This window comes from Antechinus flavipes, chromosome X (genome assembly GCF_016432865.1).
Source record: "Antechinus flavipes isolate AdamAnt ecotype Samford, QLD, Australia chromosome X, AdamAnt_v2, whole genome shotgun sequence".
Lineage (NCBI taxonomy): Eukaryota > Metazoa > Chordata > Mammalia > Dasyuromorphia > Dasyuridae > Antechinus > Antechinus flavipes.
The window spans coordinates 83,535,503-83,558,518 of NC_067404.1; the positions used below are offsets into that span (position 1 = coordinate 83,535,503).

At 53.5% G+C, this 23,016-nt stretch overlaps 2 protein-coding genes across 2 annotated transcripts in view; one reads left to right on the top strand and one right to left on the bottom strand.

The window, feature by feature from the left end:
- Positions 1–614: 614 nt before the first annotated feature.
- AWAT2 (acyl-CoA wax alcohol acyltransferase 2) lies at positions 615–11,215 on the top strand. Its single transcript, XM_051967761.1, has 7 exons — positions 615–862; positions 6,648–6,758; positions 7,234–7,304; positions 7,393–7,597; positions 9,380–9,554; positions 9,887–10,086; positions 10,745–11,215. The coding sequence occupies exons 1-7, from the start codon at positions 778–780 to the stop codon at positions 10,897–10,899; spliced, it is 1,002 nt and encodes a 333-aa protein (XP_051823721.1). The 5' UTR covers positions 615–777; the 3' UTR covers positions 10,900–11,215.
- Positions 11,216–23,016, bottom strand: part of EDA (ectodysplasin A) — a 191,237-nt gene continuing 179,436 nt past the window's right edge. Inside the window, exon 8 of the mRNA XM_051969187.1 lies at positions 11,216–22,617. Coding sequence (XP_051825147.1) covers positions 22,366–22,617 — 252 coding nt within the window. The 3' untranslated portion in view covers positions 11,216–22,365. The remainder of the gene's footprint in view (positions 22,618–23,016) is intronic.

The following is a 23,016-nucleotide window of genomic DNA, read 5'->3' on the forward strand; positions in this document are numbered from 1 at the left end:
ACAGACATACACAGATACACACAAACACACAGAGACACACAGAGACACACACAGAGACACACAGACACACACAGATACACACAAACACACAGAGACACACACAGACACATACACAGACACACACACACAGACACACACAGATACACACAAATACCACACAAACACACAGAGACACACACACACACAGATAGACACAAACACCACACACACACACACACAGACACACACAGACACACACACAGACACACAGAGACACACACACAGACACACACAGATACACATGAACACACAGAGACACACACAGACACATACAAACACACACAAACACCACACAGACACACAGATACACATGGAAACATAAACACACACACAAACACACAGACACACACATACACACAGAGGAATGAACCTTTTGATGTGGGTGTGGGCAGCAGGCCAGCCTTAGGAACTCCTCTCAGGAGCCATGTTCCCGATTTGGCCCTTCCCCACTCCTTCCCTGGCCCTTCCTGGAGCCCGCCCCTGGCCCGGCCCCACCCAAAAGCCTCTCTCTGTAGCCAAAGGTGAAGACAGGGGCTGTCACAATGGGGTTAAGCCATGTGAGGGGCAATGTTCAACTAGGTAAAAGAGCAGGTGGGTGGGCAGGGTGAGCCTGTGGATGAGTCTGTGCATGTGTCCGTATGTATGTGGGAGTCCCTGCGAGTCTGGGAGAGTTGACACAGGGCGCGGAAGCCTGCGGTTCCAGCTGGGCATCAGTCAGCGCCGGCCGGCCCGGGCACCATGGGCTCCATCTCCAGGAAGGACCTGAAGGCGGCACTGGAGGTCTTCGCCATTTTCCAGTGGGCTCTGAGCGCCCTGCTCATTGGTGAGTTCGGCGCGGGCCAGGGGCCACGGCTCCCAGCGTGTGTGCCCCGGGCTGGATGGAAGGATGCGTGGCTGTGGCGGTGGGGACGCCCCCGCTGGGGGCACTGGGGCCGACGTCCCTTAGCTCTCCCGGAACGCTCGAGTGTAGGGAGCGGGAGCTGTGGGCAGTGGGACTCCTTTGGCAACTAAGCAGCCACTAGCCTGCAGCTCCATGGCGGGCCGGAGGAGCGGCCTGGGCCGGCCCGCAGGGAAGCTTGGCCCGCTGCTGTTCCCCAGGACTTTAGGAAGCGGAGGGCTTTCCCTTCCTCGAGGCCCTGAGGGAGCCTCCAGGAGGTGGGGGTGAGGGTAGGTGACTTGGAGAGAGCCTCTGAGATGGAGAGGCCGTGGGGTATCGTGGGTCGGGCGCTGGACCCGGGGTTGGGAAAACCTGGCTTCCGCTCCCAGCTCAGACTCTTCTTGGCCGAGTCATCCGGGCCGTAGCATTTCCCACACTTACTGATCCCCGGCTCCTCTCTACCTCTGTCACTCACCAAGTTGAGTAAATGCTTACTCTGTGCCAGATTGTGCCGAGCTGCAGAGATCCCCCATCTCCCTGCCTTTCCCTGGGCTGTTCCAGCCAGGCTCTCCCCGTCCCCGCGCCGGCTCTCCACCCGTCCCCACGCCCCCATCCCCACTCCGGTCTGGAGCTCTGTTGGGGAGTATCGTCAATGACAGGCTAGAGAAACGACATTTTATTTTCGGGGTAATAGGGAGTTGCCGAAGGTTTTTGAGCAGGGAACTGATGAGGTCAGATGAGGACCAGTTATGGTATTCCCAGAATCTTTCTATTGGTAGAGCCCAGGAACTTTGGGATCAAGGCTAAGAATCAGCTGACTCTTTCCCTCTCTTGCGACTTCAGTTTCCGCTTTCATTATCGAACCCCAAAGTGGCCTCGGCTCTCTCTCTCTCTCTCTCTCTCTCTCTCTCTCTCTCTCTCTCTCTCTGAGCGGGGCAGGGTTCAGTGAGGAAGGGAACGAGCACTAATAGAACGTCTACTCTGTGCCTTGCACTGTGTTAACCGTTTTGTAACAATGATCTCACTGGATACTTAGAACAGTCCCGGGAGGGAGCGGCTCTTGGTATTCCCATTTTAGAGTTAAGGAACCTGAGATCAACAGCTGGATTTGAATTCAGGTCTTTCTGACTGTAGTGCCCTCCTCCCAACTCTTTGGGAAGTCAACCCCGAGAAGTCACGTCAAGTTTTACTAAGTGTATTCCAGATGTGGCGATTACGAATCACCTTTCTTGGGGGGGAGGGGTAAGTCCCACCGGATGTTTGGCCACTCAGACCCTGAGATCTTCCTCCCTTTCTTCCTTCTGTTGACCTGTCCCTATGATGCTACGTTATATCACCCAATCCTAAGCTACCCAATTCTGCATCAAACAGAGGTCTCTCCCAAACTAAAGGAACCCGTGCTCTGGGCCTTCACACTCACATGGCAAAGCTGCCTCCCAAAGTCAAGGAGAGGCTTGAGCCGGCCTCCACAGTTACTCCGGCGGAGCGGCTGAGCTCCCTCGGTCGGCATCGGCCGCTCCCCAGCTGCCAGCCAGGTTTCGTTTTTAAGGGAGCCGTGGCAGACACAATCCAGCCTCTCCAGGAGGCAGGCGGCAAAGGATCGCACGGAGGGTCACCTACTTTTGGGATGTCAGTCACAGAGTACTTCATAAGACATAGAAACGTAGGGGCAGCTCGCCGGTGCAGTGGATAGAGCACCAGGAGGACCTGGGTCCTCCCTTGGTCATCCCCTTGATGGGCCCAAATGATCCGGAGCCACGATTAGGGCGGGAGACTCGACTTTGCCTCCAGGGTGTCTGCTATCGAGGACGTCGGGCCCCTCTTCCCCACCTCCTGCCATCCTCATATAGACATTTCCCACAGGGGGCGCAGCAGCCCCTCCCAGAGTCAAAGCGGGCACTGCAGCCCCTGCGCTCCTGATGGGGGAGGGAGTGAATGCTAACTTATCCAGGCCTCACAGTTTGCCATTCGAGGTCTCGTGTAGTTCTCTGCTCGAACTTTCTGTGTCTTTCTTTTTTCTTTTTGGCTGAGACAGTTGGGGTTAAGTGACTTGCCCGGGGTCACACGGCCAAGCCGTGGAAGTTTCCTTCTCGGCGGCCCCACGGGATCCTCCTGGTGCCGAGCAGAGCGGTAGCTTCCGTTATTTGTAAAGGCAGAACGGACATGCCCATTTGGACATTCTCTGCCTAGAGATGGTGACGGCCCCCAGGGGAGAGACGTGATTGTCAAAGGAGAGAGGGAGAAGAAGGAGACGAGGAAGGAGACGAAGAAGGAGACGAGGAAGGAGACGAGGAAGGAGACGAGGAAGGAGACAAGGAAGGAGACGAGGAAGTTGACGAGGAAGGAGACGAGGAAGGAGACGAGGAAGGAGACGAGACACCCCCCAGGGAGAGAGGGTGAGGAAGGAGACGAGGAAGGAGACAAGAGCCCCCCCAGGGAGAGAGGGAGAGGAAGGAGAGAAGAACCCCGTGGGGGACGGCCTGACCAGCACAGGAGATGGCTTCTGACCCCCAAAGGAAGGGAAAAGGGCAGGTAGACAGACACCAAACCGGGAGAGAGCAGGGGCAGACACGGTCAGTGGAGGAGGGAGCGGCCGGCAGTCTGAAGCTGAGGAAGGGCTTGGCAGAAAGTCATCACACTTAGCAATGAAGAGATCACCACGACCTGGAAAAGGGCAGTTTCTGGAAAGAGTGGGGCTCAGAAACCGGATTGTGAAGGGCCCATCAGTGAGTGGGTGAGGAGGAAGTAGATGTAAATTAGAGAAGGGGAGAAGAGCTTGAGGGCCTAGAAAGCTCAAGGGACCACTTTGTAAGAATAGCAAGACTGGGGGCAGCTGGGTAGTGCAGTGGACGGAGCGCCAGCCCTGAAGTCAGGAGGGCCTGAGTTCCAATCTGGCCTCAGACACTGTGTGACCCTGGGCAAGTCACTTAACCCCAATCACCTCAGCAAAAAAAAAAAAGAAAGAAAGAATACCTAGGCCGATGTGTTCTTGTGGGCATCCGGGAAAGAGTGGAGATGAGAGAGAAACGGGGACATGGGAAGAGTTTCCAGAGGAGATGAGAAGGGATGGGACCGAAGTGCCAAGTAAATAGGATAGCCTTGGGGAGGGGGAGAGTTTGGTCTTTAAAACTGAAACAAAAGGAGGGAAGCTGGGGAAAGCATAGGGGCCTTTGGGAAGTACCCGGGGAGGGGAGGAGCTATTGGTCCATGGCCTCGGTTTTTCTCAGTAAAGTAAGAGGTTGAGGCTATCTGGGAGAAGGGGGGAGGTAAAGATAGAGTGGGGGACCCAGGAGAGAGGAAGGCTAGAATAGTGCCTGGGAAAATTGTTGTCGAGTCAAGCGGAGATAAGTTTGTTTTTTAATGGATTGCCAAGTGGAGATGAGGGCTTAATTGACGTTAAATGATGTGAATTTGTGGCGGACCCGATCAAAATGGTTTTGTGACTTCTCTGGAACAGGGCAGAGCAGGGGCAGGCACGGTAATGACCCCGGGTTGAAGCTTAATAAATGCTTATTGACTGACTGACTGATTAGCAGGGAATAAATAACGTAAGGATAAGCACTCCAGGGATTTGAAGGTAAAGGAAGGTATCTTGGGTTTTTTTTTTTTCGTTCAATTTTATTTTATTTTCAGTTGCAAATTCTCTCCCTCTGCCTCCTTTCTCCCACCCATTGAGAAGGGAAAAAAAAATAGAAAACCCATTATAAATATGAAGTTACACAAAATATATTTCTACATTATACGTATTCTTTTTAAAAAGCAAGAAAAGAGAATGAGGAAAACAAAGAAAGGAAGAACACAAGATACACTTAAGTCTGCCCCCGGAATCCATCAGCTAACATGGATAAGCATTTTTTTTTTTTTTGGATGAACCTTTAGAAATGGGACTGGTCACTGCGGTGATCAGAGTTACTGTCTTTTGCAATGGATTATAATTTTGTTTCTATGTTATCAGCTCACTTTGCTTTGTGTCCATTCAAGCAAGTCCTCCCAGGTTTCTTTGAACCCCGTTCCCTTCTCACAGCACAACAGTAGGCCCAGTATTCCATTATGTTCATCCGCCAGAATTTGTTAAACCATTCTCCAACTGATGGGCGATCCCTCGTATTCATCCGCCAGAACTTGCTCAGCCATCTCCCCACTGATGGGCGATCCCTTGTATTCATCCACCAGAACTTGCTAAGTCATTTCCCTACTGGTGGGCAATCCCTTGTATTCATCCGCCAGAAGCTATCTCCCCACTGACGGGCGATCCCTCGTATTCATCCGCCAGAACTTGCTCAGCCATCTCCCCACTGATGGGCAATCCCTCATTTCACAGTTCTTTGCTCAGAGTGTTTTTGTCCATTTTTATTTGTGCGTCCCATTTCTTTTGCCTTTGATCTCTTTGGGGTACAGGCTGGCACTGTTGCTGGGTAAAAAGGTAAGAGGAGATAGGCCCTGTTTAATACCTTTGGGGCAAAGTACCAAGTCGTTTTCCAGACTGGTTCAACAAGATCTCCGCTCCCCAGTCAGCATCCCTGTTTCACCACATGCCTTCTAGCTGTTGTCAGTTTCCCTTTCTGTTATCTTAGCCTTAGTCTGACCTTATCGCTCCTCCCCAAACTTCCTTTTGTGGGCCTTCTCTTCCTCACTTCTGCTTCGGAGCCTCCCGAATCCAGGCGCCCCCTGGGTCGTGAAACCTTGACCCACCTGGCGGTAGCCCTTTTTCACTCACCCCTCAACTAGTTTTTCTTGAGCATGTGGGGCCACTCCTCTCAGTAGAACACTAGATCTGTGGGCACCAAAGTCCCCAAGAACTCACGATCAAGAATGGGCCAGTTTTTCTCTCGGCCATCCCTAGCTCCTAGCACGGGGGCTCTCTCAAACCTAGTGTAGACATCATAACTGGTGTTTGAAGTGGACCGAGTCCACTGAGGAATCGAAGGGGGGCCAGAGGCCAAGAAGAGGTGGAAAAAGAGGGAAGTGGGGGCCGCCCACATCACCGAACTCAGTCTGAATCACTTGCTGCTGGAACCTGAGAAGCCACGTGGTTCTGGCTGATTCTAGCTCCCCTTTCCTTCCTCCCCTTGGCAAACCAGGTCTTTTCTCAGTCCCGGAGGATCCCCAGCAGCTTGACTGGGTTTAGCCCTTCCTCCTGTCCTTTCCCCCAAAGAGTACTTGTAATGTATTGGAGGGGAGAGGGCCCCGGCCTCCCCTCCTTCAGGGAGGCCGGAGGTGGGCTCAGTAGGTCACAAGGGAACGCATGCTGGGAACACTGACATCTGGCCTTCACCCTCAAGCTCAAACCCAATAGTTGTTGGGTGCCGGTGTTTTGGAGAATGAATGTACACTTGGAGCATGTGTCTAGGTATGGGAGAGCAAGGCCCTGGCTCGGTTGGCGCAGGGGGGAAAGTGCTGGGGAGGTAGAAAAGCGGGGTTTGAATTTCGAATTCAGGTCACCCACTAGTTCAGATAGGTTAGTGCACTTCTCTGGCTCATAATGTCCAGAAATCCATTCTTGGTTCTAAAGTTCCTTCCCAGTTGTGACAGCTGAGTTCTAGGGTCCTCAGTCTGCCATTCTGACCCTGAGATCTCTGCTTCCCCGTTTGTGTGCCCTCGTGTGGCTGGTGCTGAAAGAGTCTGGTCACGTGTGTGTCGAGGTGAGTGTGTACGAGAGTGAATGTGAGCGTGTGATTGGCTGCGGGTGGTAGCCGATTAACCCTTTAATGCTTTGCTGTGGTTCCCCCAGTTTTATTCGTGTCCTTTTTCCACCTGTACCTGGTGGTGTTCACGCCCTACTGGCAGCTGACCGTGCTCACGATTTTGTGGCTGATTTTTGACTGGAAGACTCCTCAGCGAGGTAGGACCCTATCAGGGACTGTGGAGTCACTGGAAAGGGGGAGAGGCCCCGGCACGGGCCAGAGGAACACAGGCAGCAAGGGGGCTCGGTCCCAGCCGGCTCTCGTTTCCAGGGAGAAAGCACTTGGGGCTTGTAGTCAAAGGGCTTGGGTTTAAGGCCTACTTTTGAGCTATAGCCTGTGCGACCCCAAGCCACTTAGTTCATGTCTTTTAGCGTCCATTTGCTCTCCTGTAAAATGGGACTAGTCTTACTGATAGGGTGGTTGTGAGCAGAACGGGACAAAAACTTCTGAGTGCTAAAGACCTGAAAACAAAGGCAGCTCCCCGTCTGCTGGTCGAAGCTGGCCAACAGCACGCGTTGGCTTTGACCATCTTCCGGAACGGGAAGTCCCGGTCCCCTCCACCTTCAGCCCTCCCCTCCCCAACTTCCTGGGAGCTGAAGGAGCAGGTTTGGGGAGGTTCTGGTGTATTTGCAGGTGGCCGGAGGTCAGAGTGGGTGAGGGGCTGGTGCCTCTGGAAACAGTACAGAGATTACTTTCCACTCAAGGTGAGTAGCTCCCCAGGGTGTAGCCCTGTCCTTTTGTTGTCTGCTCGTCCCCCTTCCTTCCTGACTCGGTCTCCCCCCCCTTTCCTAGCTGGTGAAGACTCACGACCTATCCCCCAGACAAAATTACATCATTGCCAGTCACCCCCATGGACTCTTGGCCCACAACTCCTTCTGCCACTTTGCCACCGAGGCCTCCGGCTTCTCCCGGATTTTCCCTGGCATCACCCCGTACATGCTCACCTTGGGAGCCTTCTTCTGGATGCCCGTCCTCAGGGATTATGTGATGTCTAGTGGTGAGTTGCTTGGTGACCAATCCTTCACACAGAAGAGGGTCCGCAAGCCTGGTGATTGGCTAGGGGGCGTGGGAGGGCAGACCCTTGCAGGCTCCTCTACGGGAAGGCCCCTCCCATGTCCTCACCAAACAGGGGTTCGCATTCATCCCAGGGATGCATGAAGACCCAACGAGGCAAAGAAACGGGGATGTGGCTGATGGGGGGCCCCAGGGACCCATCCTTAGCATTCTTCTGGGCAAATGAGGCTCACGGGAAATAGGAATACTACATGGGCAGCTTCGTCAAACTGAAAGCCCCGTCTGAGCCACGCCAGCTACGGTGCCCAGCGTGTGCATTAAAGACTTAGGTGAAGGCACACGCTTGCCACGAGATTAGAAGAGAAAGCTGGATGGCACGAGCCCCCCAGAGATCCCACCACTGGACTGGCCCCAATTAGGGAGAGTGGAATAGGGACGGATGTCCAGCTCTGGACCGGGATCTAAAATGTCTCAATGCAGACATCGGGCACGGGGGAGACTCTTCTCAACTGTAGGTTCTGAGGGGGATAGCTGCCTTCTGAGGGGCTCAAACCGGCCAGCTGGCCTTCAGGACGCAGTCTGTTTGAGAGAGAGCATTGGCGGGCTGGCTGGTCTTTACATGGAGAAGTGAGACCAGGATGGCCATCAAGGACCTGTGCTATTTAGCTTGGAGACCAGAAGACCTTGGGGCAAGAGCCATGCTGGTTTTCTTCCAAGAGTTGGAGGGTGTCAGAACCGTGCGGTTCTAGAGGGCGGCCCCGTAATGACGATGGGGGGTGGTTGCAGGGAGGCCGCTTGGGGTTTGAGATCAGGAATGACACCCCTGAGAAGGAGGGGGCTAAGCTGAGCTGGGCCCCGTCTCCCTGGAGCTCTATGTGAAAAGGCTTGTTTGTGCCTGTGAGAGTGGGGATGGGGTTCCAGAAGCCCTTGGAGCTTTGAGTCTGGGGTGCTCTGCTACAGGGCCCACTCTTGGCCTCTGGCTCCCCGCTCCTTCCTCATTCTGCTCTAGCAGATTTGGAATCAGGCAGATCCTTCAGCTGAGCTGATTCTATAGAGAGAGAGAGCTGTAGTTGTAGACCTCAGGGTTAGAGGGCAGTGTCAAGCTGGGGTTCCAGGAAACCACCAAGGGCGTACGCAGTGGAAAGGGTTGGGACCTCTGAGCAGACGTTTCCTGTTCCCCGTGGGGATGGGGAAAGGGGGGAGGGTTGCTTTCTCATGCTGAATTTTGAGAGAAACATTGTGGGAGGGGCTCCAGGTAAATCCAGACATGGTGGACAAACGGCAGGGCCAGGGAAAGGGCAGAGTAATCGTCTGTGAATCGGGGGGTTTGGGCTGGGAGAAATACAGAAGACCTGAGGAAAGCGGGCCCTGGGACGATGGCCACCGACCGTTTTCTGAGTTTCTGAACTGGTGTGACTCTCCAGTCACATTTGAGCTTGGAGGCCCGGGGCCGGGCTGACTCCTAGAGGACCCGGACACCCCTAGATTCTTGGAGAAGAGATGTGTCTCTCTGGTCTCTTTACTCAGATGCCATCTTGGGCCGGGCCCCTCGACCTCCTGATGATTCCGTGGAGCCTGTCATTGCCCCCTACCAACGGCAGGACGATGAGGGGGTTCTGTAGCTAGTGCCTGCAAGAGCCCTCTGTCCATCCTAGATCAGAGCCCTTGACGACCCTGGGGAAAAGAACCTGCCCATTCTCCTGCCCCGGTTTTGGGACAGCAGGGTGCGGATTTTGTGGCCCTTCTGAGCCTCTCTGCCCTTTAGGAGCATGCTCTGTGGGCCAAGCCTCCATGGACTACCTGCTGACCGGCAAAGGCTCGGGCAACGCTCTGGTGGTGGTGGTGGGCGGCCTGGCCGAGTGCCCTTACGCCAGGCCGGGCTTCTCCACGCTGGTCCTGAAGGAGCGGAAGGGCTTTGTGCGCATGGCCCTCCGGCACGGGTAGGTGGCCTGCCCTGGGGAGGACTGGGGGCCCAAGGAAGGACTCGGTGGAGCTCAGGGGATGAGACCGGTCTCACGGGGGGGCGTGGAGGGGGCCGGGGATGAGGGACGTAATGGCAGTGAGCAGACTCGCCTACCGGGCTCCTGCTCCCAGCCCTTGTTGGTGGGGGAAAAGGGGAAGAACCCCAGGAGATGAGCCTACCTCTGCTGGCAGCCCATTCCCGAGGGGCACCCCGGGGCCCGGGCCAGACTGGGAAGGGGACGGGAGGGGCCAGGCTGGCTTTGCAGGGGTCCATTCTTGTCCCTCCCTCCTCGGACCCCGATCTCCACAGGGTGGCCCTGGTCCCCACCTACTCCTTTGGAGAAAACGAAGTCTACGATCAGCACATCTTCACCCCCGGAGGCTGGGTCAACCGCTTCCAGGAGTGGTTCCAGAGCCTGGTGCACGTCTACCCTTGTGCTTTCTATGGCCGGGGCTTCACCGAGAACTCCTGGGGCCTTCTGCCTTACCGGCGGCCCATCACCACCGTCGGTGAGTCCCTTTTCTGGAGCCCCGACTGCCTCGCACCCCAGGCTCGGCCACAGAAGTGGGGTGGCGCCCATCCGGCTGGGGAGGGGCCAGATCCCAGCCCCCAGCTCCTCCCCGGGCTCTCCCAAGGGGACAGCCCATCCTGAAGCACAGAGAGGGAGCCATTGGTGTACAGAGAGGGAGCAGGCACTCTGGCAGAATGATGGATCCCTGAAATGCTGAGTTCTGGGGGTGTGAAAGTAGGGGGAGGGGAGTTATGCTAAGACAGAGCCCCCATACACAACATACTCAGTTTCCTCCTTCAAAACCTAGGCCATTTCCCACTCCAAATTCTGTCTGCTTTCGGTCCTCCCTCCTCTTCTCCTCTCCTCCTTCTGTGCCCGCCCAATCCCAGCCCGAGCTTGGGAGAAACTCCAAGAAACGACTCCCTTGGACCAGGGATGTCTATGACCTCTCACAGTTAAAAGTCTGGAGAATCGGGGGCTTCTCCGGGGCCCTGGTCAGACTAGGGGAAAGGGAGATGAGAGGGAACAAAGGAGGGCGGGGCAGGGAAGAGAAGGCGAGGGGAGGGAAGGCCTAGATTCAGGGCTTGAGGGCTAGGGTTCCTTCCAGGGAGGGAGGGATTCTGAAGCCTTCCTGTTTTCATTTTCTGCTCTGGCAGTTGGGGAGCCCCTACAGGTCCCCAAGATCGAGAACCCGAGCCGCGACGTGGTGGACGAATACCACGCCCGGTACATCAAGGCCCTGCGGAAGCTGTTCGACGAGCACAAGGTCCAGTACGGGTTCCCGGAGACCCAGGAGCTGACGATCATCTGAAAGCCACCCGCCTGCCAGTGCCCCTGCGGAGGAGGGAGATGTGGAGGCAGCAGGCGAGAACACGCATGGAGGGGAGCTGTGGGAGGATTTGGGGGACTTAGAGACTCGGGGAGGGGCCAGACAGGGGCCGAGAGAGCCACGTGACCATTTCCGTTCCTCACACCTGACTCCTGAAGCTCCAACCTCGGGCTTACGGAGGCAGGGAAGCGGCAGGGGGCCAGGCGAGGCACGGGCGGCTCAATAGGGAACTCAGGGTTTCTCGTGTGGGGGTGGCCAGCAAACCCACTGGACAGCCAATAAAAAATGCCAACTGAAATGCAGTTCCATAAGTATTTATTAAGTGCCAAATACATGCCGGGGGCTGGAGGGAGATACAAAGGTTCCCGGAGACACGGGGCCTTCCCTCACGGAGCTTCCAGTCTGGTGGGGGAGAGGACACGGACACAGACAACTACCACATGCAAGAGAATGAATACAGGTGCATACGAGACATATAAAGTGCTACATGATCAGTGGAAGGAAAGATCACGTCTTGATGGGGGGGCAGAGGAGGCTTCTTGGAAGAGGCAGCCTTTGAGTGGGGCCTTGAAAGACATCACCAGAAGGAACTCTTACGGGAGGATGCTGCTGGCAGGGGGAATGGTAGCCACAGGGGTCCCCAAGCCAAAATAAAGGCAACTGTCAAGGGATGTCGAGGCAAATGCGTGAGAGGGGAGCCGGTGCAAGCCGGAACTGGCCGAGACTATCGAAGCCTCGAATGCCAGCTCAGGAGCTCGGACCTAAACCTTTGAAGAGTTTTGTGCGGTGCAGCGACAGAGCCGTGCGGCCGTACCGGGGCAACCAGTTTGGCCGCGGCACATACGGCGGGGGAGATGGGGAAGCAGTCGGAAGCTAAGACGGAATGAAAAGCCGACCTTCGGACGGTCACGGTGGGGACGACAGCCGGTGACCGACGGGCAAACCCCAGACGAAATGTGCTGGGCTGGCTCGTGAGCACGATGACGCTAACAGACGTGGTGAAGGAAGAAAGGGGAGCAGCTGCTTAGTCAGGCTCAGGTAGAGATGCTCCAGGACACAGCGCTCGGGTGCTCGGGGGAGAGAGCCTGCCTCATGGCCTCACAACTTTGGGTCTAGGTGTCTGAGAAGAGGCTGAGGGCCAGAGCACAGGGACCAAGGGAAGACAAAAAGGAATGGGGAGGGAGGGGAAAGCGTCGGAAAAAGGGAGACTCGTGGAAGCCACGGAGGCACCAGAAAACCAGAGTGGGCGCAGTAGCAAAAAGAGCAGAGAACAACTAGAACATGGGAGAGGAAAGCTTGGGCACCGAGGCCGCACTTCGGAGAATTACCGAAGTTGGAAGGTAGCTTGGAGGTCAAAGTCACCACAGCTGCAATCAAAGAGGCCTTCTCCAACTTCTCTTTCTCCCAAGTGACCATCTGGATCAGGCTTGAAGACCCTCCATAACCTCACCTTGGACAGTTCCCATTGGTTCTTTCCTGACACCAAGGCTAATCTGTCTCTGTCTGTCTCTCTCCCCACCATGCACCGCACTCAGCTCTGTCCTCTGAGGACCATGTAGAACAAGTTCAACCCAAACACAGCATTGGTGTACCTGTTACGGTCTGGGCGGCTCAATGGCTGGCACAGTGTCCAGTCTTCTTGTCATGGTCCCTCTAGCTTTTTCTTCCCAATCTCCAATTTGAAGCTGGAACTTAGGTTACTCGCCCTGCCCGTGAGTCATTTCTATTTGTGTAGCTACAGATGCCCTTGTCACTGCCCACCTTTATTCAGATTAAAAAAGGATCCAAGCAAGCCCCCCATCCAGTGGCTCCTCTGCTTCTGCTGGAGCTCCTGCAACTGTCTGAACCTTTGGAGTCGGCCATCGCTCTGACTTCAGGTTTCCACACTAGGTTTGGGATGGTTCCAGAACTCGGTGATCTCATTCTTCTTGCCGCTCAACCAGCCTGGGGTCCATTCTGACTCTCTTCCGTTTCTCCTTCTGGCCATCCTTACCCCAAAACTCTCTGCCATGTTTCCTTCCTTCCCGTGATTCTTGGCTTTCCTCACCTGAGCCTCCCGCCTTCTTCTTCTAGAACGCCACTCTCCCGCTTTGGTGGCTATTCCAGTCCAGCCCATGGGCAACCTCAGTGCCCCCTCCAGGGTCACATTTGCCTCCTTGCACTAGGACCTCGGGGTCACTTTCTCACTTGCACTTGGTGCATTTGTGTACAAACCTCCGAGGTTGGTTACTGGCTCTCTTCATGAATATTGCTTCCCCAGACTCACCAGCCCAGCTTTGCTCTTCTTCCTCCTACACTATACTTGCTACTCTTTCTGCTATCAAGTTGAACATAAATAGGTCAGAAACTTTTCGTTTTCTGTCTCCTTTCCCACTTTGGGCCATCAGATTTCCAAGGCTCCTGGCGAAGACAGTTTACTGGTTTGAGGGACATTGGATTCCCAGTGGAGAGCTCCTTGTTTCTTCATCTTAAGCCATGGCTCCCAGATCCCGATGCTGCCCTTAGACACCACCATTCGTGGCAGCGCATTTGATTCCCAGTGGAGAGCTCCTTATTTCTTCATCTTAATCCCAATGCTGCCCTTAGACACCACCATTTGTGGCAGCAAACTAGTCCCTATATACTCTCCTCTCTTCCGACTCCCCCATTTGGAGGCAGCAGGGATGCCAAAACGCTCTTTGGGATTTTGCCCAGGACTTGGGCGCCATCGGGCAGGCTTGCTCTATTCCTTGTGGGAGCTTTGCCCACGTGGCCAGTGGCCTTTCCCTTACTCCACCGTGTCACATCCTTCTGCCCTCCAGTTCTTGGTCCAGCTTAGGATTCCTCTGTCTTGATTTATTTCTATTTTTCACTTGAAGCACTTCTTCCCATAAACACTTCATTCTCTCCAGTCACCTGGAGACTGGAAATGGCCCTTTCACTTGCTCTCCTTCGATGGGGACCATCTTGCACTTTGGTCATACGGGTTATCAGCAGAAACACCACCGTTTCCCATTGTTGGGAGCTGACAATTCTTCCTGGCCTTCCGTGCTTGTTTGAGGGGAGATCTTCAGGACTTTAGTTCTTCCTTTCTACTTCCTCTCTTGATTAACTCTTGTGGCTTCTTCCTGTGACCATCCATACCTATTTGTCATGCTGGGGGTTCAGGTGGCCTTTTATTTACGTTGGGCGTTTCGACTCTGTTCTAAAGCGAATGGGATCCCACGAGCAGAAATCTAATTCTAGAATTCAATCTGGTTAGACACGAGGGGAGGAGTTACCTCGCCAGCCTGTCCCTGGTCATCTCCTCGTGCATCCCTGGCTGTTTAGTTCTTTGTGACATGATGACATCATTGGAGACCTCAGAAAGAGCAGTTTCAGCAGGGCAGCCATCGTAGGCTTCTTGGGGTCAGGGACTGTCTTTTGCCTCTTTCTGTGTCTCTAGTGGCTGACACACAGCAGGTGCTTAATGAATAGTTATTGAGCGTCCGAAGCCATAAGGCAAAGGGTTGGAGGAGACTCTCTAACTTTAGAATCCCCTGAAAAGCAGTCATCAATCAGACCACTGCTTTCCCTTGTGTCTACCCATGGTTTTACCCTCAAAACCATCTCACCTTCCATTCCAATAAATTCTGCTGACATCTATTAGGCACCTACTTATTGCAGGGCACCGGTGCTGAGGAGATACCAAAATGAAAAGAGAATGTGACGATTCCTGTCTGCAGATACCTCTTCAAAGCACAATCTGTCAAGCATCGTTAGGCTCTGCTAGAAATACGCAGAGCAGAAGAGAGAAAAGACTTGGTCTGTTCCATCCCGACAGACAGACCAAGGAGCAGAGAAGCAGATGTGGACTAGCTGAAAGCAGGATGAGTCGCGCCTTGGGAGGTGCTGGGTCTCCCTTCGTGGAAGGTCTTCGAGCAAATAGCCCTTCTTGGGGACGTTTTCTCTGGTTGCCTGACCGCTGACCCTCCCAACTCTGAGATTCTGTGAGGCGGGCTCTGACCTCAGGGATGTGAGAAGCACAGAAAATTATCCATACTAGACATCAGTCAAAAAGAGGGATGAACGGAGAGGTACATTGTTATCTCCTTTCCTTTGGCGGAGCCATGGAGGTCAGAAATCAGAGAAGGCCTCCAAGAGAAGCTAGTGCCTAAGCTAGGTCTTGAAGGAAGGGAAAGGATTCTAGTAAGGGGGAGGGGTGTGTGAAGATCTGTTCCAGAGATGGGAAGAGGTAAAAACAAAGGCAGAGAGGTGGAAGAGGACCTAACTAGCAGTCCAGTTTGTTATAGCATTGTATTCACGAAAGGGAGTGCTATGAGATGTTAAGTTAGTGCCCCGATACCCAAGGCCTTCAATGCTAGGTTATTTGCTCTTGAGGAATATGGGAAACCCCTCAGGTCTTTTGAGTAGGGCAGTGGCAGGGTATTTGGCAAAAGCATGGGGAACAGATCGGAGAAGAGAATACAGAGGCCAGGAGACCAGTTAGGAAGCTATTAGGATCTTGCAGGCAAGAAGCGATGAGAACTTGGACTTTGGAGGTGGCAGTGGGCACGAGGGGACGATTAGGAGAGAGGCTGTGTAGATAACAGTGGATGCGACGGGGGAATGGGAAGGATGAGTTGAATATGACACCCAAATTTTGAATCTAGGTAAAGTGGGAGTTGGGAAGGGGCAGTCTAGCAGACAGGTCAAACTAAATTTCCTCTTCCAGAAATCCAGCTGCTCTTCCCCCAGGAAGTTAGACTTGACATTTCTTCTGAGATCCTTTCCATTTATTCTAGATCTTGTCAGCTTTCTTAGTACAAAAATGTCTACTGGATTTGTGGCTCCCAGAGTTCCATATGAATGTAGGGTAGGAGCCAATGAGAGCCTAGTAGCCCTAGGGCCTCATTGTGACAGTTTGTCACAACCACTTCCCCATGCCGGGGGACATGTCCACCACCTCACCCGTGGATTCCTTTTACAATTTTAATAAGGATTCAAGGCATGAAATAATGAAGAGCAAAATGAGCAGAGCCGAGAGAATATTGGATACTGTAACGGCAAGAGTTTCTTTCTTTCTTTCTTTTTTTTTAAATAATGTAACTTGTATTTTTTAATGTAAAACATTTCCTTATCAGTTATTTTGGACAGACTGGAAGAAAAGAAAAAAATGAAAGTAAGTGAAAAATAGCATGCTTTGGTCTGTATTCAATCAATATCAGTACTTTCTCTAGAGGCAGATAGTATGCTTCATCTTTAGTCCTTTGGGATTATCTTGGATCACTGTTTTGCTGAGAGTAGCTAAGTCATTCACAGTTCATCAAACGATATTGTCGTTACTTTACAACGTTCTCCCGTTTCTGTTCACATCGCTCTGCATCAGTTTATGTAAGTCTTTGCAAGTTTTTCTGAACTCTTCCTCCTTGTCCTTTCTTACAGCATGAAAATATTCAATCACAATCAGAAAACACAACTTGTTCAGTCATTCCCCAATTGATGGCTATCCCTTTGATTTCCAACTCGTAGCCATCACAAAACGAGCTGCTAGAAATATTTTTGTACAAAGAAGTCCTTCCCCTCTTTTGGATGTCTTTGGGATAGACACAGCAGTGGTATTACTGGATCAAAGGATATACTCGATTTTATAGCCATTTGGGTAGAGTTCCAAATTGCTCCAGAATGGCTGGAGCAGTTTACGACTTCACCAACAGTGCATCAGCGTCCCTGTTTTCCCTTATTTTTGTCATTTTAGCTACTCTGATAGGCGTAAGTTGGTACCTCAGAATTTTAATTTGCATTTCTCTGATCAATAGTGATTTGGAGCATTTTTTCAGATGACCATAAATAGCTTTGATTTCTTGTCTGGATATGTTCATATCCTTTGATCAATTGAGGAATGACTTGTATTTTTATAAATTTGACCTCATTCTCTCTATATTTGAGAAATGAAGCCTGTGTTGCAAAAATCCTCTCCATTTTCTGCTTTCCTTATGATTTTGGTTGCATTGGTTTTGTTTGTGCAAAGCCTTTTTAATTTTATATAATCAAAATGATCTATTTTGCATTTTTAAAACGCTCTCTATATTTTCTTTGGTCCTAAATGATTCCCTTATCCATAAATGTGGCAGATAAGCTATTTCATGCTTTCTTAAAGCAATGTTGTTTTAAGAGCACTTTGAGTGACTAACTCAATTTGAGTATTATAAATACTCAAATCCACAAAAAAGACATAGGAAAGAAGATGCTATCTGCCTTCAAAGAACTGATAAAGGGAAGTATGTATAGTATGGTTTTACTATATATATGTTTATACTCACACCAACACACACACACACACACTCCTGTGTCTAATGATAGCTATCTCTAGGGTAGGGTGGGGTGGGAGGGAAAGATAGAAAAAGGGCACAGCAAAGAATAAAAGAAAATTTAGCAGGAAGCAGTAGAGCTTTGAAAATGATGTGCAGTACTTTTTTTTTTCCCCCAAAAAGCAAATAGCGTGAAGTGGAAATTCATGGTTTTATAGAGAATTCTCTTTTTATTCTGGGTACACAGAAATGTTGCCCCTTTTTTGTCTTTAGGTATTTGAGGTCAAAATGAATATTAATCATAAAGGACTAAAGGTCAGGTGATTCCATTACTCCACGTCTGTTAGTCCAGCCTAGGACACCCGCAGCTGTCTGGACGTCAAGCACATTATCAAGCACAGAGAGCAAGACAAGTGGTTCATTCAGCCTTGGCTTAGCTCTCGTTTGGTCACCGAGGGTACATTTTCTGGAGCTCCTCCAAAGTAGGTATTTAGATTTCCCATGGAAGCTCATTTCCCAGACAGAGCGGAGCTCTGGTTCTGGATCCCGAGCTCAGCTGCAGAAATACCACTGGTCAAGGCTTCTATTCCACCTCTTCTCCAGGCACACCGAGGAGGAGCCGTGAGAGCTCGGATCTCTCGCCTGGGCCTTTCAGCCTTCCGGGAATCTCTTTGTCATCTAGACTTTATTGGTACTGTGGAACTCTCAGGAAGGTTGGCATACGGCTGCCAAAAAGCCTCACGAGGGCCCCGACAAAGGACTCTCAGGGCCTTGGATCCCTGAGCTCAGCCACCGGGCAGACTCAGTATCCAGTGCTTAGGAAAAGACCCATTTGTATGTTGCTCAGGCCCATGCCCCAGGCTTGCCTTGGAGGTGACCAAGTATGCGACTCTAAGAAAGGGCAGGGGGAAGGGGAGGATGGTGGCTCAGGGCACCTTGCTTTCCGGGTCTTGGTGGCTAGGATTCTCTCCTTCCCTCACAAAGTGGGGGTGGGGTAACAAGAAGACCTTGTACCTTTCACAGAGCAGGGGCCCAATGGTTGGTGGGATCAGGGGCCAGTCCTTTGCAAACAAGTCCAACCTCTCATGGGGGGGGAAATGCTTTTATTGGCCAAGAACAAACCATTCATTTACACAAACTTACAACCTGGCTTATATATACAGTATGTATACTTGCTATACACAGAGTAGCTCCACCAAGCTGCAGTCAGGTTGTGCTCCCACACCAGGCCTGTGCTCCCACACTTGGCATCCGCCGGGCTTGCTTGGCCCACCTGCACTGAGTCACAGAGATATCCTATCCAAGTAAGAGGTTCCGGGTGTCCCAACCTTTCTTGGAGGGACCCAGTGGAGTTTGAAGAGCAGAGTGTAGAGACCTAGTACGTGGGCCTCCAACCTCCTACAGAGGATCGGCGCCTCTCCTGGCTCCTGGACGGGGTGCGGCCCAGGCTCGGCTGCCATTAGCACCGGCACCAGCACCCTCCCGTTCCAAGCTCCTCCCTACAGCCTTGCGCTGGTGCGTCCAGACCCCAGCTTACACCAGCACCTCCGCCCTGAGCTTGACACCAAACTTGGGGGACGGGAAGACGTCAGAAGGCGGGGGCTGCTCCCTTTGGCCTATGTCGCCAGCTTGCTATTGGGGAAGTAGAGGGTGGCGACCGGGACGGGACCTTGGACTGTGGGCCACCCTCCTGCACCCCCCTCCTGAGCCCCACAAACTGGAAGAGCAGCACTAGTTCAAGCCCCCTCCAAAAAGCATTTAGTTTATGGGGGCTTCGCCCCTTCTTCCCCTCGAGGTGCTAGTCTCTCCTGTGGGGATCCTGGGTCTTTCCTGCCGGGAGCCTAGCTCAGGGCAGACAGGGGTGCTCAGCTGACCTCTTTTCACTTTAATCAAGCTGAAACGGCTGCGACCCGCATGGAGGTTACATCTCACTTTGGTTGAATAGCAGATTTATTAAAAATGGGTTAAATAAAACCTATATGGTGACTATTTATAACATGGCCCACAGAACCAAGGCCCATCTGGGTCTGGGTTTCTGTGAGCTAACAGAGCCAGAATCCTCAAGGAGGATGGGAAGTCCCAATGAGGCTAATTTAACTTTCTTCTCGGGGCATAGGCAGGGCTGAGGACTCCAAACCCACTGCACCAACCTCCCCGGCTCCACAGTCACTAACTGTAGACGTACGAGAAGCTGCTTGGGCGTTAGCTGGACAAAGGAAGCCTCTAGAGGAAGGGCCCATCCACGCTTGTTGATGGATCCGGGGACCCAGCGCGCGGGAGGCACTTCAAAAATGTGTGCCGGATAGATTGGAATCGGGCCCGGCAGGAGCTGGCAGGACGGTGGGGGGGCCAAGCAGGGAGTCCCGGACATCTCTGGGCTCTGGACCGTGCTGGTGGGACCGAGCCAGAGCCTCTGCGGTCAGCTGGACAAGCCACATCCCATTTTTTGCATCAGTGGTCATGATGTGAAAGTCAAAAGTCCCTCGGGACCCATGGCGGGGTTGGGGGTGGGGTGGGGAGGCAGAGTGAGGATTTCAATCCGTCCTCTCATCTTCCAGCCTTCGAGGAAAGTAAAGTGAGGGTCAGTGGGGCGCGTTTCTAACTTCTCCTAATTCCTTTGACCACAAAGGAACTTCCAAACAATCTCACGGTCACAGGCCTTTCATGGATCATGTCGGTCCCATCCATACTGCAAAGAGCAGGGGCCTAGCCCGTGGGCAGAGACCTAGGTGCTCTTTAGGAAGGTACTGAGGGAGATTGCCTGGGGCACCCTACACCATGTTGCACCCAGTAGTTTGGGCTGAGAGAGAGGGAAGGGAGCCCTTGCCCCTTCATGGCGTCTCCCAAACCGCCAGCGTCAGGAAGGTCATTTAGGTCAGAGAATCTGGAGCTCTCCAAGGTGCTTTCCAGTGTCATCTCCACTTCTCTTCTGTGTCTCTCCTTGGACATCAAGTGGGGCCCTTTGGGCCTTCAGTGCCCTCATAGCCCACAGGAGGTAGACACTGATTCAGTTAGTGTGATGAGTCAGGAGCAGGGACCAGTAGCCCTGCTTGACCCAACAGCAAGTGGACATAGGGTCTGAAGGTTAATGGCCCCCTTCTCTTGGTATGGAAGCCCCAGCAGTCCCCAGGCTGGCCTGTGCTACCTGGAAGTAGCGGAGCTCTGGATTTCTTCAGTAGGTTTTTGGTGCCTTTCTCCCGTGGGCTGTCCATTTGAGAGGCCCACTTGGCTGCCCGAGCTGGGGAACAGCAAGCTCTTGTGCGTCCGGCCATCCAAGAGATCGCGATCGAGCTTTCCAGGAGTCGGGAGGTCCATGCTGGGTTGGTGCCTGCAGGGCCCGCGGTCCAAAGGACGCAACTAGTTTCTGTGAGACGGTGGCGGCTCTTGCCACTTGGCCGTGGGGACACAAGCCACGTGGCTCGGCCCCCGTGCGGGTTCTGCCCTCATGGGAGAGCCAGGCAGGATGGGAGTGGGAGAAAAGCTTTAGCACATTCAAGAAGATGAAAGCCCCTGGCTTGGTGGACAGCCTTGGCCTGCTCCGGTTTATCCACAGGACTAAGTAACTTAGGGAATGGTTGTTGCTGAGCAAGAGCGACCTTCTAGAAACCAGAGAATGACTACCTGAGCCCATTGTGGAGCTTCCTCAAAGCCCATTGGCCGCAAGTCTCGAAACCAGGTGAGGGGACTGAGGCCCCGAGGAGGCAAAGCAACTTGGCCAATGTCCCATTTGTAGTAGGCAACAGAAGCACGATTTGAATCCAGCTCCCCTCCATCCAGGGCCAGTTCCCTTCCCACGGACTCCCACTTAGGAGTCCTATGGTATGCCTACTCAATGTTCAGTTAGGGGTCTTCTGGGAGCTGGAGACTAATGTGACCTCTGGGCCAGATCGTGGACTCCCTTGAGGGCCCGAGACTCAAGGGAGAGTCAGTGAGCCACTCTGTTTAGTGTCCACCTGGAGCTCTGACTTACTAGAGGCTTCTGGGCTAGTTCACATGACTAAGGTTTAGCTTCTGGGATCCTTGGCCTTGAAGGGACGACCAGGAATCAATTGGTCCAATCCCCGGCCAGCAGGCACCAGCTTCTAAGCAGAATGAAAGCCTTTTGTGCGTCGTCACATCGGATGAGAAAAGCCCTTGGTCTCAGTCTAAGAGCCTGTTTCAACAGGAGTAGGCTCTTTGGTTGGGAGAATGGGAGCCATAGCCAGCCTGGGGTGGGGGTGTAGAGATGGATTCTGGCGGGGCGGGGGCGGGTAGGGAAACACGGCCCAATCTCAGGATGATACTGAGAGCTGAGGATGGCCCTAGAAACCGAGAAAAAGGTCACGGTCCCATTGGCTGAGCCCAGCCTGCAGCATGTGGGGTGGGAGGAGGAGCCGACTTGAGGATGGAGCCTGAAAACCGAGGGAGGGCCTCCTCTCAGCTCAAGCAGGCGGTCATGATGGAGCCCGCGGGCCGTCAGAGCTGAGCAGCGGGTGCAGCTCTTGGCCCATAATATGAGCACCCCTGTAGGTTTGTGGGGTGTAGGGTGCCTGCTTCTGTTCCTTCACAGTGCATCTTGGGAAAATCCCAAAAGCAGAGATTCAGAGGAGGAAAGCCATCTAGTACAAAGCCCTCATCTTGCAGATAGGAAAGTAAAGTCAGCTGGAAAGGACCGCAGGAGTCCCCAAGCCCAAGTGAGGCCCGGAGATGCCGAGGAAGAGACTTGGGAAGTGGTAGAGGTGGGCGCCAAACTCAGAGTGCTAACAGGCCTGTGCTCTCTGCCACAGTGACTCTTGCTGGTGCCCGGGGGCCCGGAGGGCAAGGGTCTCAGCCGAGGGCCGCTTTGGCAGCTCCCTCCCTTGCTCTCGGCCCGGCCGGTTCCTGCCCTGAAGTCCTGGTGGGTTCCGAGTTCTGAAGGCCACAGGCCTATGGGTGATCCCTCATCCCAAACCTAGTGGCACCGAGTCTATGAAGATCCGCCTGGCCTTTGCGAGGCCAGCCCCCCACCTGCCGCCTCCCCCAGGTCCCAGCAGACCGGCTCGCCCGAAAGCCACTAGTCAGGGAATAAATAGACTGTGAACGGCTGGCTCTCGCCCTCTCTCCCCCGTCTCTCCTTGGCCGGAACACGCCTACGTCTCCGTCCAAAGCAGTGCAATGGTGGGGCGGCCCCAGGTGTCCTGGCCTCCCAGCCAGGGAGAGTCTAGGAGGCGGGGGCCTCGCCTAGCCGGATGGCTCCAAAGAACGTGCTGTGCTTGCTCATGTTTATGGAGATGTCGGCGTGCACCATCTTGACGGCGATCTTCTGGTGGGCCCTGAGGAGGCACACGCCCGCCGTGTAGCATGTGTTGTAGTTGGTCTTGCCCGTCTCGATGCTCCGGGTGCACTGTAAGAAGGGCTTTTCATCCACCACCACCTCGTAGCTGGCAAAGTCCGTGAAGTTGATGTAGTAAACCTGGGGGGAAAGGGGACAAGGAGGGGTGAGACGGGGCAGGGCTGTGTGGGCGTCTTCCTGGAGGGAAAACCGGGCCCTGCCAGGCTGAGGGCCAGGCTGCCCCAGGACTTCAGAGGGCCTGGCTGGGAAGCGCTAGACCAAGCCACCCTAAAGCTTTGGAGGGCCGAGCTGCCAACATACAGGCAGGGCAGCAGAATGTTTCTGGTCCTCCCTTTGCTAGCTCTGGGCTAACACTGACTTGCTGTGTCATCTTAGGGAAATCACTTTGTGTCTCTGGGCCTCAGTTGCCTATCTGCAAAATGACAGGGCTAGAACGGCTAATCTCTCAGGTACCTTTGTCCAGCTCCGACAAGCCCAGGAGCTTCCTTTCACCCAGGGAAAGTTCCCTTGAGGCTAGTT